Here is a 17,366-nt window from a genome sequence, read left to right on the forward strand (position 1 = left end):
ATTTTGGAATAAGGCTGTAACATAACAAAACGTGGTACAAGTGAAGCGCTGTGAATACTTTCCGGATGCACTGTATGCAATACAAGCTGCAACACTTTACAACATTTGCATTAATATATCCGCAGGTGGGAAAACGTCCATGTTTCCTGGTCCGTGCAATGTCTCTGACCTCCTATTACCCCATGATTCCCTTCCAGCTCTGCATCTCCTCCTGCCTGGCTGCTCCTAGACCTGCTCTGTTCCCTCCTCCATGACCGTGCAGTAGTGGGCGGAGCCTTTGCCTTGTCACCTGTGGTTGTTCAGCAGCTCACCTGAGAAACCAGGAGGCAGCCTGGTCAGAGAAACCCCAGCTCCCAACTGGAATTTCCTCCTGCACCTTGCCCTCTGCGGTGTCTCTCTCAGCACCTCACACCTCCTCTCCCTCTCCCTGCTGTGTTCTTATTTTCCCTGGGACCATGTGCAGGTTTTAGGTTTGTGTGTGTGTGTGTGTGTGTGTTGTGCAGCTGCCTGTGTTGCTGTGAGGTTACACAATGCATGCGAGGAGGAGAATGGATAAAAAGAGAAGTAGAGGCTGAGAGAGCGTAAAGCTTCCTGTTTGAGAGTGAGGGAGAGGGAGACTGACAGAGAGAGAGAGACCTCTGATCTGTCCCCAGGCTGCTCAGAGTGTTGTGATGAAGCCGGGAGGTGACAGGTTTGCAGAACAGAGAGGTCTCTAGATAAGGCTTCTATATAGGAGCGCTGAATGCATGAGAGCTTTGCTAAGAGACAGCAGAAAGAGGAAGGAACCGAGAGGCAAGGCGCGTATTCCAGTGAGTGCTGCGCTGCACCCGAGGACCCCGAACACCGGACACTGCAAGGATGGTGAGGTGAGCAAAGCTGCTGTCCCGTTATAGGATTGGACAGTGACTGTCAGCTCTTCTGCATCTGTCCCCTGACTCTTCTGCCACTCACTATCTGAGGGGCAGCTGTCCTGAGTAATGGAGAGTGATAAAGTGGACAGAGATTAAGGGGTCCATTCACTAAGCCTTGGATGGCGATAAAGTAGCAGCCAATCCGCTCCTAACTGTCAAGTTACATGGTGTGTTTGAAAAATGGCAATTTGGAGCGAGTGGGTTGGTACATTATCTTTCTCCACTTTGGGGGTTTCTGTACTAAGCCTTGAATGTAGATAAAGTACCAGCAAATCAGCTCCTAACTGTCATGTTTAATGCTGTTTGAAAAATGTCAGGAGCTGGTTGGTTGGTGCTTTATCGCCGTCCAAGTTCTCTCTCTCTCAAAGGTTTAAAAAATAGTCCCCAAAGTAACAGAAAATCAGCCCCTAACTGCCATGTTACAGGGTGAGTTTGAATTATGACAGGAGCTGGTTCGTTGGTAACTTTATCTTTCTCCACTTTTGCGGGTTTATGTGCTAAGCCTCGGAGAGAGATGCAGTGAGCAGAGATAAAGGGGTCTGCGCACTACGCCTTGGAGATAGAGGATGGAGAAAGAGCAGCAACCAACCAGCTTTGAATCCTGTCTGTAACATGACAGTTAGGGGCTTATTGGCTAGTACTTTTTCTCCATCATCTTTATATCTCGCCAAGGCTTAGTACATCGGCCCCTTCAGCCATTTCCTGTCTCCATCACATTACAGTATATTATCCAGTCATGTCCTAGTGCCAGACGTAGGACCTTCATTTATGATTTGGGTTTTCTTCTGAAACATTACTCAGTCACATGAAAAGCCTGTGTTTGTCCATCTGTACCTTACTCTGTAGGAGCCCTGACAGGCTCAGTGCTGCATCTGATTAAAAACCCTCCCATGACGAGGCCGCTGCTGCTGCTGTCCTCCATGGGCCTGAGAAGCATGTAATGAGCTCCACCAAGCAGAGCTCAGCACAAGCCTCTCAGCCTCTGACCTCTTGTGCAAAGTCTCATGGGACTTAGTCAGCTCCCAGTAATACACTGCCTCGGATCCATACCCTATGGTCTCTTTCTCTCTACCCACAAGTCCTTTCTCTGACTTTGTGCCGCTTTTACCCCTGTGCCTTTCTCTGGGTTGGGTCCTAGTATCTCTGGTCTCTTCTCATGCCCGGTATCTCTGTTGTCTTACATATGTCCCCTTTCCTCCAGAGCAGCCTGGGTCTGTCTCTCTGCACCTATATTGTGCCTCGCTTTCCCATGATATGCCTTGGTTTGTCTTCTGCCACAGTCCTTCTGCCGGTCTGTAACCAACCATGAAGAAAAGCAATTGTATGTTGCGCAATTAGCAGCAGCTGACACCGGGTAGTCACTCCCCTGTAATGGGGCAAGTAAAAGAAAAAGAATGTGCCAGCGCTGGCTGAAGTATTACAAAAGGTTGAATTCATAAAATTATATTTAATATAACATATATAACACAGTAAAAATAACTAGGTATCACAAGTGAAATAGATAAATAGGACATTCAGCTCCAAATCTGAGCTGTATGAATTTTGAAGCATTTTCTCTGCCATTGCCCGATCCCCCCCCCCTCCCATTAGACAAATTATGCCACACATTAGCACAATCATATTCAAATTACACCGCATGTATTGCCCCTGATTCATATTACACCACATAATAGTGCCTCTTATTCACATTATGACACAGTATTGCCAACTATTTTCAGTTTAAAAAGTAGTGCCCCTTATTCACATTATGACATACATTAGTGCCCCTTATTCACATGATGACATACATTAGTGCCCCTTATTCACATTATAACATACATTAGTGTCCCTTATTCATGTTATGACATACAGTAGTGCTCCTGATAAACATAACACAAACAAAAGCGCCCCTTATTCAGGTTATGCCACACAGTAATATTGTTTATAAACATAATGCCCTCAGCAGTAGTACCCCTTTCAAGAAATGTCCACAGAGCGCAATTATACTCATATCTGTCTCTGTCACTACAGCAGCTCCACCGCCCCTGTCCATCCAGAAGCTTCTCCTCTCTGTGTCCCTGCAGCACCCTCTCACCTTGCCTTCAGCATGCACAGGGCCTGCTGCTCTTAGTGGCTCCTCCTCACTTCAATGGCGGTGATGGCATGCCTTCACATACACCGTGCCAGAAAAGGAAGCCGCTGGGACCATCTTCTTCTGTTTGAATTACTATGAAGGGCTGTGGTGGAGTTGGAATTAGTTCCCCCTATCATTACAGGTGGTAGAACCCAGTTCCCCCTACTTTAACCCCTGCTATCGGCAATAGTAAATTAAGTGGGCATTTGGGGAGCAGGGCAGTAAATATCCAGTGTCTTCTTCTGTTCTGTGATCTACTCTACTCTTCGTTTCATGGAGTCCTACTCGTATGCCACTGTAAAGTCTCCTATATATAGTCAGTCCAGCCAACAACAAACTGTTCCTCAGACCCAGATGTACACAACCTGCTTCTCTCCAGCTGGTATAGAACTACAAATCCCAGCATTGCCTGAGATTCTTAGTTCCACAACAGCTGGAGAACAACATGCGACTGATGACGTCTCTGAGGAAGACCTCACGTATGAAAGCTATGGGAGATACCGTATAGGAACTGAGATATACCAGTAAGGCTCCTGCAGAAATAGCACTGGTGTCTTTGTGTTCTAGCACCTTGCAAAGGAAAATCATTTACCCTTGGTCTGTGATTAGCCTGGGTCTCTGCTGGAGATTACAGTGATGCCCTTCCTGTGTCTGGTGGTCTACCGGTGGCTCTTCCTGTTTCTCATTGCTGACTTGCTGGATTTTGTTCTTCTTATGGTGATTTACATGAAGCAGCGTTGTGGACATAGATTTTAATTCAGCATGGATCATTAATTTGATAAATTGATTTGATAAATTGCAGCTGACTGCAAGCAGAGAGCCGCCGCTCAGACAGAATTAAAAAATGACTTTTGCCCTGTTGACGGTGGGTCCATGGGACCAAATGATGTGTATCTCGTCATTGTAGCCCCAGCCTCCACTGTGCAATGCCTGAAATACTGGCATTGCACGTGGGGGGGGGGGGGGGCATTGCCACGAGGACGCGATCGCTGGGCTCCTTACACTCACAGCTTAAGCTGGGTACACATCTATACAATCCCTGTTTTCTTGCGAGCGTTCGATCGACCATACACGGGACCGACCGTTCACAAACACCAGCCGATATGCGCGTACACACCTGTACAATTTTACTTGCGACGTCCGATCTGCTCCCATCCAAACAATTGCAAGAAAAAGATTGTACCAACGTATACACTCTCTCGATTGTCATTGCATGATGGTTAACACCCCTGCTGCACAGGTACTTGTAGTGCCACGTAAAAGTTAAGTCCGGCAAACCGCTCTAAAGAACGGTGTATCTGGCCCTCTACATGTAGTCAGCCGGCAGGGTGACTAGAGACAGATATACGGCAAATAGCTGGGGTGCGCGTCTAAATGTAGTCAGCCGGCAGGGTGACTAGGGATAGACATACGGCAAATAGCTGGGGTGCGCGTATAGATGTAGTCAGCCGGCAGGGTGACTAGGGATAGACATACGGCAAATAGCTGGGGTGCGCGTCTAAATGTAGTCAGCCGGCAGGGTGACTAGGGATAGACATACGGCAAATAGCTGGGGTGCGCGTATAGATGTAGTCAGCCGGCAGGGTGACTAGGGATAGACATACGGCAAATAGCTGGGGTGTGCGTCTAAATGTAGTCAGCCGGCAGGGTGACTAGGGATAGACATACGGCAAATAGCTGGGGTGCGCGTCTAAATGTAGTCAGCCGGCAGGGTGACTAGAGACAGACATACTGCAAATTGCCACTACTATGTGATGGGACTAAATGCGCACCCACATGAGCAATGTAACCAATGTGCACACGCAGTCTATCGATTATCGGACATATCGCAAATTCTCTAAGTAGCGATCCATGCTGCATTAAGCCCGTAGCCTTCTGTTGCTGGAGCCGCGGCTATGATAATATGGTAACGCTAGATTCCTCCTCCTGAATGTCTCTGTGATGTCTCTCCAGTGTCTCCTTAACACTCTCTTCTGCTAACGTTACAGGTGGTTTCATAGGGACATAACCGGGTTGGAGGCTGAGACTCGGCTGAAGCAGAGAGGAGTCCATGGGAGTTTTCTGGTACGCCCCAGCAAGAAGAGACCAGAAGACTTCTCACTGTCCGTCAGGTAAGTCCCCCTGCAATCTCATTGGTTTCTATGGCGTCTTTGTTGGAAGAGTCGCAGGTGACCAACACACAAGGACCAGCATTAGATAAAGCGTAAACCCGGCAGAAATAGGAACCAGAGTGTTGTATATCTGGTTCTTAATCTTCTCATTTTGCAATTCTTTATTTTCCCAGTGTAAGATAGGAAGGTGCTTCGTGTAACTGGAGGGGAAGTGCCCTTTTCACAATCAGAGCTTGTTCTAGTTTTCCTGCCCATGTTGTAATGATCCGTCTTATCATCCCTCTTCTGATCTCATTAATCCGTAGATCACAAGTGAGTGTGAGCAAGATCAGCTGTAGCCAATCACCTAGACGGTGCAAGAGCTATATGTTCTGTAACAGTGAGGGTCCATGAGCTATATGTCCTGTAACAGTGAGGGTGCATGAGCTATATGTCCTGTAACAGTGAGGGCGCATGAGCTATATGTTCTGTAACAGTGAGGGTGCATGAGCTATATGTCCTGTAACAGTGAGGATGCATGAGCTATATGTCCTGTAACAGTGAGGACGCATGAGTTATATGTCCTGTAACAGTGAGGGTGCAAGAGCTATATGTCCTGTAACAGTGAGGACACATGAGCTATATGTCCTGTAACAGTGAGGGTGCATGAGCTATATGTCCTGTAACAGTGAGGGCGCATGAGCTATATGTTCTGTAACAGTGAGGGTGCATGAGCTATATGTCCTGTAACAGTGAGGATGCATGAGCTATATGTCCTGTAACAGTGAGGACGCATGAGTTATATGTCCTGTAACAGTGAGGGTGCAAGAGCTATATGTCCTGTAACAGTGAGGACACATGAGCTATATGTCCTGTAACAGTGAGGGTGCATGAGCTATATGTCCTGTAACAGTGAGGGCGCATGAGCTATATGTTCTGTAACAGTGAGGGTGCATGAGCTATATGTCCTGTAACAGTGAGGATGCATGAGCTATATGTCCTGTAACAGTGAGGACGCATGAGTTATATGTCCTGTAACAGTGAGGGTGCATGAGCTATATGTCCTGTAACAGTGAGGGCACATGAGCTATATGTCCTGTAACAGTGAGGGAGCATGAGCTATATGTCCTGTAACAGTGAGGACGCATGAGCTATATGTCCTGTAACAGTGGGGGCGCATGAGCTATATGTCCTGTAACAGTGAGGACGCATGAGCTATATGTCCTGTAACAGTGAGGACGCATGAGCTATATGTTCTGTAACAGTGAGGGTGCATGAGCTATATGTCCTGTAACAGTGAGGATGCATGAGCTATATGTCCTGTAACAGTGAGGGCGCATGAGCTATATGTCCTGTAACAGTGAGGACGCATGAGCTATATGTCCTGTAACAGTGAGGGAGCATGATCTATATGTCCTGTAACAGTGAGGATGCATGAGCTATATGTTCTGTAACAGTGAGGGTGCATGAGCTATATGTCCTGTAACAGTGAGGATGCATGAGCTATATGTCCTGTAACAGTGAGGGAGCATGAGCTATATGTCCTGTAACAGTGAGGACGCATGAGCTATATGTCCTGTAACAGTGAGGGTGCATGAGCTATATGTCCTGTAACAGTGAGGACGCATGAGCTATATGTCCTGTAACAGTGAGGACGCATGAGCTATATGTCCTGTAACAGTGAGGATGCATGAGCTATATGTCCTGTAACAGTGAGGACGCATGAGCTATATGTCCTGTAACAGTGAGGACACATGAGCTATATGTCCTGTAACAGTGAGGGCGCATGAGCTATATGTCCTGTAACAGTGAGGGCATATGAGCTATATGTCCTGTAACAGTGAGGACGCATGAGCTATATGTTCTGTAACAGTGAGGAGAGCACATGAGCTATATGTCCTGTAACAGTGAGGAGAGCACATGAGCTATATGTCCTGTAACAGTGAGGACGCATGAGCTATATGTCCTGTAACAGTGAGGACGCATGAGCTATATGTTCTGTAACAGTGAGGAGAGCACATGAGCTATATGTCCTGTAACAGTGAGGACACATGAGCTATATGTCCTGTAACAGTGAGGGCGCATGAGCTATATGTCCTGTAACAGTGAGGGCATATGAGCTATATGTCCTGTAACAGTGAGGGCGCATGAGCTATATGTCCTGTAACAGTAAGGACGCATGAGCTATATGTTCTGTAACAGTGAGGAGAGCACATGAGCTATATGTCCTGTAACAGTGAGGAGAGCACATGAGCTATATGTCCTGTAACAGTGAGGGTCCGTGAGCTATATGTCCTGTAACAGTGAGGACGCATGAGCTATATGTCCTGTAACAGTGAGGACGCATGAGCTATATGTCCTGTAACAGTAAGGACGCATGAGCTATATGTTCTGTAACAGTGAGGAGAGCACATGAGCTGTATGTCCTGTAACAGTGAGGGCGCATGAGCTATATGTCCTGTAACAGTGAGGGAGCATGAGCTATATGTAATGTAACAGTGAGGGCGCATGAGCTATATGTCCTGTAACAGTGAGGGAGCATGAGCTATATGTCCTGTAACAGTGAGGGCGCATGAGCTATATGTCCTGTAACAGTGAGGGTGCATGGGCTATATGTCCTGTAACAGTGAGGGCGCATGAGCTATATGGCCTGTAACAGTGAGGGCCCATGAGCTATATGTCCTGTAACAGTGAGGGCACATGAGCTATATGGCCTGTAACAGTGAGGGCGCTTGAGCTATATGTCCTGTAACAGTGAGGACGCATGAGCTATATGTCCTGTAACAGTGAGGACGCATGAGCTATATGTCCTGTAACAGTGAGGACGCATGAGCTATATGTCCTGTAACAGTGATGGTCCATGAGCTATATGTCCTGTAACAGTGAGGACGCATGAGCTATATGTCCTGTAACAGTGAGGACACATGAGCTATATGTCCTGTAACAGTGAGGGAGCATGAGCTATATGTCCTGTAACAGTGAGGACGCATGAGCTATATGTCCTGTAACAGTGAGGACGCATGAGCTATATGTCCTGTAACAGTGAGGGCGCATGAGCTATATGTCCTGTAACAGTGAGGGCGCATGAGCTATATGTCCTGTAACAGTGAGGGCGCATGAGCTATATGTCCTGTAACAGTGAGGGCGCATGAGCTATATGTCCTGTAACAGTGAGGGCGCATGAGCTATATGTCCTGTAGCAGTGAGGGCGCATGAGCTATATGTCCTGTAACAGTGAGGGCGCATGAGCTATATGTCCTGTAACAGTGAGGGCGCATGAGCTATATGTCCTGTAACAGTGAGGGCGCATGAGCTATATGTCCTGTAACAGTGAGGGTGCATGAGCTATATGTCCTGTAACAGTGAGGGCGCATGAGCTATATGTCCTGTAACAGTGAGGGCGCATGAGCTATATGCCCTGTAACAGTGAGGGCGCATGAGCTATATGTCCTGTAACGGTGAGGGCGCATGAGCTATATGTCCTGTAACAGTGAGGGTCCGTGACCTGTTGGTAGCATCCCCCTTATACCCCTCTGTGCTTCTGCCCTTAGATTGGAGGACTCTGTTACTCATATCCGGATACAGAACACTGGCGACTACTATGACTTATATGGAGGAGAACAATTTGCTTCGCTGTCGGAGCTGGTGGAGTATTACACAGGGCAGCACGATACCCTGCAGGATACAGACGGGAACCAGATCCTACTGAAATACCCCCTGAACTGCTCGGACCCCACCAGCGAGCGGTGAGTTGTCATCCTCGTTCCCTCTGGTTGGAGCATACATAACAAACATATATGTGGCCCAGGTATAATGCTCTACTGTGTAATTATAATACACCCAGATAAGGCCTGTGCCTGGCAGCTTTCTTACCCGTATTCCTGAATAGCGGACCCTTTACTGGCTGATAACAGAGTACAATAGCTTGCATTTGACTTTCAGTGCTTGGCTATTTTATATGTTTACATACAGTATATATTTGTGGATTTTATTACACCATCTTGTATACTTTATTGGCTCGTTACTCACCTGAGGGCATAAGGTGAGACATCAGCGGAATAAACATTTGGCTCTCGCTGGGATTTCTTCTGCTTTATTGCTGTGTGTTTTACGGTTATTGCTTGTGTTGTAATGTGAGTGTCACCTGTCCACCTGATACCTCACAGTCAGTAATAGTTGATATTATAGGCCAATATTTCCCAAACGTTTTTGATTCACGGCACCTGTAGGATAAACGTTTCTTAGTGAGAATTTTTTGAAAAAAATATTAAACCATGTGAATTGTGTTTATCTGTCACCCGTAGGTTTAATTATGCGAACGCAGGCAATGCGAAGTCTGCGGGGGGTGGGTGTCTGACGTCACGAGCCCCGAATCCGGCCATGTCCATCGTAAATAAGTCATCCAAGACTGACTTTTATTTGCGAACGGGTGAAAAAACGATTCAATGGTTCAACGGTTTCCGACCATCAAATGTTTTTTCGCATGAGGCCCACAGTTTGAATGGCAGCTCCTAGCTCTGGTTTTGCATGTTACAATGACTATAAATAATTTGCATTGTTCCTAGCCCACAACCCAAGGCACCCCTGCAAGGGTCTTAAGGCACCCCAGGGTGCCACGTCACACAGTTTGGGTAGAAGCTGAATTAAGCATTAACTATATTATGGGACAAGTTTGGGGAATGTTCCGGTGACTTGTGCTTATCCCGAACCCTTGATCAGATGATTTGGGACTTTAGTAACCCAAGGAGAACTTTGCTTCCAATATAATAAGTGTCATATGTGAAATGATCAGATAGCAGCAGGTTTGTCACCAGGTTCCGATAGTGCTGGGTGACCGCTCCGCTGCGGGTAACAAAGTTATTGAAAGGCTTCTCCGACAAAAAACAAAACCAATCCAGGATTATTTTCTAATACAGTGCTAAAGTATGCAATTATTACAGCCAATCAGCACTTAGATTTCATTACTGCAGTGCATGTTAGACAGTGAAAGTGGTTGCTGATTGGTTACTTGATAAAAGCATGACTGATTGGTTGTGTAATAATCACATGGCTTCTTGGTTCCTGATTGGTTGCGTAACAAGAACATGGCTGCTTGGTTGCTGATTGGTTGCATTATAAAGGTGCGGGCACTTGGATTGCGGTGCAAAGCATGGCATGTTTTTTTTTTTATTTTGTATTTGAAATTATGAACATTTACAATTTTTAAACTCTAAACAACTGTAGCGTTAGGTCGACAGGTTTTTCACTTTATTTGTCCTGAATTTCAACACAGTCGACATGGACACTGAAATGTAGCACTGTGTCCCCTCACATCATACTTGCCTACTTTTGAAAACTAATTTCAGGGAGATTATAGTTGGTAGTAGAATTTTGCACAGCGCCCCATTGAGGGGGGGCGTGTCATGCTCCACCCAAAGGGCGTGTCTAGTTCCATATATGGAGAGATTGTGAATAGAGATTGTGACGCGTGGGTGGTGACTATATCCTGCTGAACTTTATATTGTTCACACTGCAATGTCAGTAGCTATGACGTTGACATTGTTAACCTGGCATTAGGCAACATGTCAACTTTCTGAAAAAAGTCGACAGGTTAAAATGCCGACTTTGCCAGACCCAGCTGTGGGGTTGGAAAAATGTCACCACAATTTACCCTATTTTCTAAATGGCAGCCGTGGATTGTGACAGTCAGTCTGCGCAAAGCTTCCCATGCGTCATCCGCCGGGCTACTGGGTGCAGTTGCCACTAAATTCATACAGTATTAGCAGCATTATAGCCCTTAACCCTTTGAGTGCCAAGTGATTTTGTCAAAATAAGTGTGAAAATTGCCAAGCAAACATTTTTATTTATATTATTTCATCACGTGTAATGTTACCTTAATAGGAAATATATATATTATTTAACACAACATTTTTATTTGACTTTATATAGCAAATGTCAGGGACGCTGGGATTTTAACGGATTTTTTTTGTACTAAAACGGGAGGTCTACTGAAGATCAGATGTTGCCCATAGCAACTAATCAGATTCTACTTATTCTTATTTATTTAGCAACTTTTAGAATATATTAGACAGAATCTGGTTGGTTGCTATGGGAAACATCCCATCTCAATACAACTCCCTAATCTTAGTAAATTGACCCCTTAAACGCCCATTCCTCCGATGGGTAGAATGCAGTGATCCCAGTGATGTCATACTCTATAGTGTTATAGATGATGACATCATGCCCTGATGTAAATGGTCAGAACATTACAAGTCAGGAGGAAGCTCCTACTTACAGGAGGTTCCACACATCGTAGCATCACTGCACCAGTGCGTCCGGCACAGTCACTTCTGCTTTTTGAGTCTATTTTGCTTAGGACATTACTGTAAATGAGTACGTAGAGTGTGTCTGACAATATGACATCCTATGGGTGCCCTGTGGCGTGTCTCTGTGCAGTATACAAGCAAGGGACTCATTTAAGGGCCCATTTGTCAATAAGTTTTAGCTATTTAAAACTCGTTGAGTATAGGTGCCCATAAACGTTACAATTCTTGTATACAATATCGCATCTCGGTATTGCGATGAGATTTAGTACAAAAAGTACGTGCTGCACATACTTTTTTGTACTAGATCTCAGCCTCATCGCAAAACCGAGATGCAATGAGATGCGATATTGTAAACAATAATTGTAACGTGTATGGGCACCTTATACATACCTCCCAACTTTCAAATAGACGGAGGAGGGACAGATGGATGCACGCCGGAGGCGCGTTGAAAATTTCGGTGGGCATGGCCTAATTAAAGGGGCGTGGCCTATAATCGCAGCTCTCCCGTGAGGCCACGCCCCGTTTTGCCGCTATGGGGGCGTGACCTAGAGGCTCTGTGAGCCTCTAGCCATGCCCCCTGTATGCAGGAATAGACGCTGTTTGCGTGCGTTCCATTACAGCATCTTATATAGCACAGCAGATTCCGTTACAGTGTCTTATATAGCGCAGCAGATTCCGTTACAGTGTCTTATATAGCGCAGCAGATTCCGTTACAGTGTCTTATATAGCGCAGCAGATTCCGTTACAGTGTCTTATATAGCACAGCAGATTCCGTTACAGTGTCTTATACAGCGCAGCAGATTCCGTTACAGTGTCTTATATAGCACAGCAGATTCCATTACAGCATCTTATATAGCGCAGCAGATTCCGTTACAGTGTCTTATATAGCACAGCAGATTCCGTTACAGTGTCTTATACAGCGCTGCAGATTCCGTTGCAGTGTCTTATATAGCACAGCAAATTCCGTTACAGTATCTTATATAGCGCAGCAGATTCCGTTACAGTGTCTTATATAGCACAGCAGATTCCGTTACAGTGTCTTATACAGCGCAGCAGATTCCGTTACAGTGTCTTATATAGCACAGCAGATTCCATTACAGCATCTTATATAGCGCAGCAGATTCCGTTACAGTGTCTTATATAGCACAGCAGATTCCGTTACAGTGTCTTATACAGCGCTGCAGATTCCGTTGCAGTGTCTTATATAGCGCAGCAGATTCCGTTACAGTGTCTTATATAGCGCAGCAGATTCCGTTACAGTGTATTTTATAGCGCAGCAGATTCCGTTACAGCGTCTTATATAGCGCAGCAGATTCCGTTACAGTGTCTTATATAGCGCAGCAGATTCCGTTACAGTGTCTTATATAGCGCAGCAGATTCCGTTGCAATGTCTTATATAGAGCAGATTCCGTTACAGTGTCTTATATAGCGCAGCAGATTCCGTTACAGTGTCTTATATAGCGCAGCAGATTCCGTTACAGCGTCTTATATAGCGCAGCAGATTCCGTTACAGTGTCTTATATAGCGCAGCAGATTCCGTTACAGTGTCTTATATAGCGCAGCAGATTCCGTTACAGCATCTTATATAGCGCAACAGATTCCGTTATAGTGTCTTATATAGCGCAGCACATTCTGTTACAGTGTCTTATATAGCGCGGCAGATTCCGTTACAGTGTCTTATATAGCGCAGCACATTCTGTTACAGTGTCTTATATAGCGCAGCAGATTCCGTTACAGTGTCTTATATAGTGCAGCAGGTTCCGTTACAGTGTCTTATATAGCGCAGCAGATTCCGTTACAGTGTCTTATATAGCAAAGCAGATTCCGTTACAGTGTCTTATATAGCGCAACAGATTCCGTTACAGTGTCTTATATAGTGCAGCAGGTTCCGCTACAGTGTCTTATATAGTGCAGCAGATTCCGTTACAGTGTCTTATATAGCGCAGCAGGTTCCGTTACAGTGTCTTATATAGCGCAGCAGATTCCGTTACAGTATCTTATATAGCGCAGCAGATTCCGTTACAGTGTCTTATTTAGCGCAGCAGATTCCGTTACAGTGTCTTATTTAGCGCAGCAGATTTCGTTACAGTGTCTTATATAGCACAGCAGATTCCGTTACAGTGTCTTATATAGCGCAGCAGATTCTGTTACAGCGTCTTATATAGCGCAGCAGATTCCGTTACAGTGTCTTATATAGTGCAGCAGATTCCGTTACAGTGTCTTATATAGCGCAGCAGGTTCCGTTACAGTGTCTTATATAGCGCAGCAGATCCCGTTACAGCGTCTTATATAGCGCAGCAGATTCCGTTACAGCGTCTTATATAGCGCAGCAGATTCCGTTACAGTGTCTTATATAGCGCAGCAGATTCCGTTACAGTGTCTTATATAGCGCAGCAGATTCCGTTGCAATGTCTTATATAGAGCAGATTCCGTTACAGTGTCTTATATAGCGCAGCAGACTCCGTTACAGTTTCTTATATAGCGCAGCAGATTCCGTTACAGTGTCTTATATAGCGCAGCAGATTCTGTTACAGCGTCTTATATAGCACAGCAGATTCCGTTACAGCGTCTTATATAGCGCAGCAGATTACGTTACAGTTTCTTATATAGCGCAGCAGATTCCGTTACAGTGTCTTATATAGCGCAGCAGATTACGTTATAGCGTCTTATATAGCACAGCAGATTCCGTTACAGTGTCTTATATAGCGCAGCAGATTCCGTTACAGTGTCTTATATAGCGCAGCAGATTCCATTACAGTGTCTTATATAGCGCAGCAGGTTCCGTTACAGTGTCTTATATAGCGCAGCAGATCCCGTTACAGCGTCTTATATAGCGCAGCAGATTCCGTTACAGCGTCTTATATAGCGCAGCAGATTCCGTTACAGTGTCTTATATAGCGCAGCAGATTCCGTTACAGTGTCTTATATAGCGCAGCAGATTCCATTACAGTGTCTTATATAGCGCAGCAGATTCCGTTATAGACAGTGATAGAACAAACTGGGTAACAACAGACAGACTTGGAGGTAGGAGGCCCCTGCTGCAAGCTTACAATCTATAGGGATATAGGAGGGAAACACAAGGACAGGCACCAGTAATAGCATAGCAGTCCCACCAAGTTAGAAGTCCAGAAGGGAAGCTATATAATACATAGGTGCCTCAGAGGGTTATGTGTGTGGTATATAAATATGATAGGCTTGCCTGAGAGGTGAGTTTTCAGGGAACGCTTGAAAGTTCCCTGAAAAAATCTAATAAAGAGCGTAATACCAGCAGATGAGCGGCGGGGCCTGGGGATGATGCAGGAACGCACTTCAGCGCTCATCGCCGGGCCATACACGTTACCGTCAGTCACATAGTCCAGTGACTGGATTGTGCGTTCATTACACGCGGTATCTTCATAGTGATGTGATCATTTCCTTCTCACCTGCTCTCCCTGCTCTATCTGTGAACTATCTGGGGTACTTGTGGAGTATCACGGCTCCCATCGTATGGCATCGTATGCCATATGTAGTGGCATACGATGTCATACGATGCGATACGATGTTTTACCGATTTTGGAGCAAAAATGGTCAAAAATCGGTAAAACATCGCATAACATCGTATGCCATATGTAGTGGCATACGATGTCATACGATGTTTTACCGATTTTTGAGCAAAAATCGTGAAAAATCGGTAAAACATCGCATGGCATCGTATGCCATCGATGCGATACGATGTTTTACCGATTTTTGAGCATTTTAGCTAAAAAATCGTATGCGATCGCATCGGATGCCATACGATGGCATCCGATGCGATGCGATGGCACCCGATTTTGCACTGAAATGCATCAGAATGCATTGAAATGTGTATTAAAGTAGTGAAATGCCCCCAAATGCCATTTTTCATAGTGCACCACCCCCACTATCAACGTCAACCCGAAGCGTGGCGAGCGCAGCGGTACGCGTCCTCCGACCTTTTCATACCCCCACTATCCACGTCGGCGTGGAGTTGAGAATAGAATAGTGTGTCGAGCGCAGCGAGGGGACGCGGATACCTGTAAAGCCCGCGAGGAGACGCGTATAGCTGTGAAGGTATCCGCGTCCCCTCGCCACGCTTCGGGCTCGGTGGCTCGCTGCGCTCGCCACACTATTCTATTCTCAACTCCACGCCGACGTGGATAGTGGGGGTATGAAAAGGTCGTAGGACGCGTACCGCCGCCCCTCGCGGGCTCGCTGCGCTCGCCACGCTTCGGGTTGACGTTGATAGTGGGGGTGGTGCACTATGAAAAATGGCATTTGGGGGCATTTCACTACTTTAATACACATTTCAATGCATTCTGATGCATTTCAGTCCAAAATCGGGTGCCATCGCATCGCATGACATCGTATGGCAGCCGATGCGATCGCATACGATTTTTGAGCTAAAATGCTCAAAAATCGGTAAAACATCGTATCGCATCGTATGACATCGTATGCCACTACATATGGCATACGATGTCATTCGATGTTTTACCGATTTTTGTCCATTTTTGCTCAAAAATCGGTAAAACATCGTATCGCATCGTATGACATCGTATGCCACTACATATGGCATACGATGTTATGCGATGGCATACGATTTTTGAGCAAAAATAGTCAAAAATCGGTAAAACATCGCATCGCATCGTATGCCATCGTATGCCACATGCGATGCGATTTTTAGCATACGATCTGCATACGATGCAGGTCGTGGGAGCCGTGATACTCCACAAGTACCCTATCTGGTTCACATATCTCTGCATGTTGTTTGCTGAAGAGTAAGAATCATTTTTATTGTTTGTTCTGCAATAAAAACATAATCTGTGACCATAATTACAGTAAAGTCTATATATATATATATATATATATATATATATATATATATATATATATATATATACACACCCTGGCGGCTGGTGACCGCTTCTTCCTCAAATGCAGAATAAATAACCATTAGACATAAACATTATATAAGTAACACATGAGGCCCATGTGGTGTGAAGTTGGTCAGCTTTGTTATGTAAATAAAGTAGTACAGTGGCGGAAGAAAGATGGCCAGCCAATCAGTGAAGCTACTTGACTTTCACCCAAGTATGGCGGATCGGGCCTAGAAATCAGATGAAATGGGCCCAATTTGCATATGAATGAGATCCGATTTGAGGTCGGACTTGCAGAACTTTAGACAAATCGGCATCGGACCCATCAGCGGCACATTGCGGGTGCTTTGTATTACGTCCGATTCTGTCCGTGGGTGTGTGCAGCAAAGTCTTCCTGTCCCCACAGAATGTTCTAGAATTTATACACTGTTATTAGCGTGTTACATGTTACACCTTTGCTGGGTGGAGTACGAAAATAACGCAGCATTTTGCCTTCGGGTATAACAGGGGGATGAGCAGGAGGTAACGTTGTTTATAACAGGACCTGATGATGTTATATTCTACTTTGTGGCCATATATGCAAATTTTTGTACAAGGTGTGTCCTAACCGTGTACAGTGTTCCCCGAGCAGGCTAATTACAGGACAAGGATGATCTCACTGCAATTGTGACACTTGGGGCCTGATTCTGGTTCACTGCAAAAGCAAATTCTCTCTCTAATGGACAAAACCATGTGCACTGCAGGTGGGGCAGATGTAACATGTGCAGAGAGAGTTATATTTGGCTGAGTTATTTTGTTTCCGTGCAGGGTAAATACTGGCTGCTTTATTCTTACACTGCAATATAGATATCAGTTTCAAGTACAAATCCCACCCAAATCTAACACTCTGTGCACATGTTACATCTGCCCCACCTGCAGAGCAGCATGGTTTTATCCATTAGAGAGAGAATTTGCTTTTGCAAGTGAACCAGAATCAGGGTCTTAGAGCATTGATCAGATATTTATTACAGCAGGTCCGAATTCGCACCCTTTGTCGATGTTTGGGTCTGTGCATGCGCATTGTCATCAATGTGCCT

At 45.4% G+C, this 17,366-nt stretch overlaps 1 protein-coding gene across 2 annotated transcripts in view; it reads left to right on the forward strand.

Moving 5' to 3' along the window:
• The first annotated feature begins 325 nt into the window (after positions 1-325).
• The window catches only part of PTPN6 (protein tyrosine phosphatase non-receptor type 6), a 52,471-nt gene continuing 35,430 nt past the window's right edge, over positions 326-17,366 (forward strand). The window contains exons 1-3 of one of the 2 annotated variants that reach the window (XM_083149713.1): positions 326-866; positions 5,013-5,135; positions 8,666-8,860. In XM_083149713.1, coding sequence (XP_083005839.1) covers positions 859-866; positions 5,013-5,135; positions 8,666-8,860 — 326 coding nt within the window. In that variant the 5' untranslated portion in view covers positions 326-858. The remainder of the gene's footprint in view (positions 867-5,012; positions 5,136-8,665; positions 8,861-17,366) is intronic. The other variant, XM_083149712.1, reaches the window with a different exon arrangement.

This window comes from Crinia signifera, chromosome 6 (genome assembly GCF_055691185.1).
Source record: "Crinia signifera chromosome 6, ASM5569118v1, whole genome shotgun sequence".
Classification (NCBI taxonomy): Eukaryota; Metazoa; Chordata; class Amphibia; order Anura; family Myobatrachidae; genus Crinia; species Crinia signifera.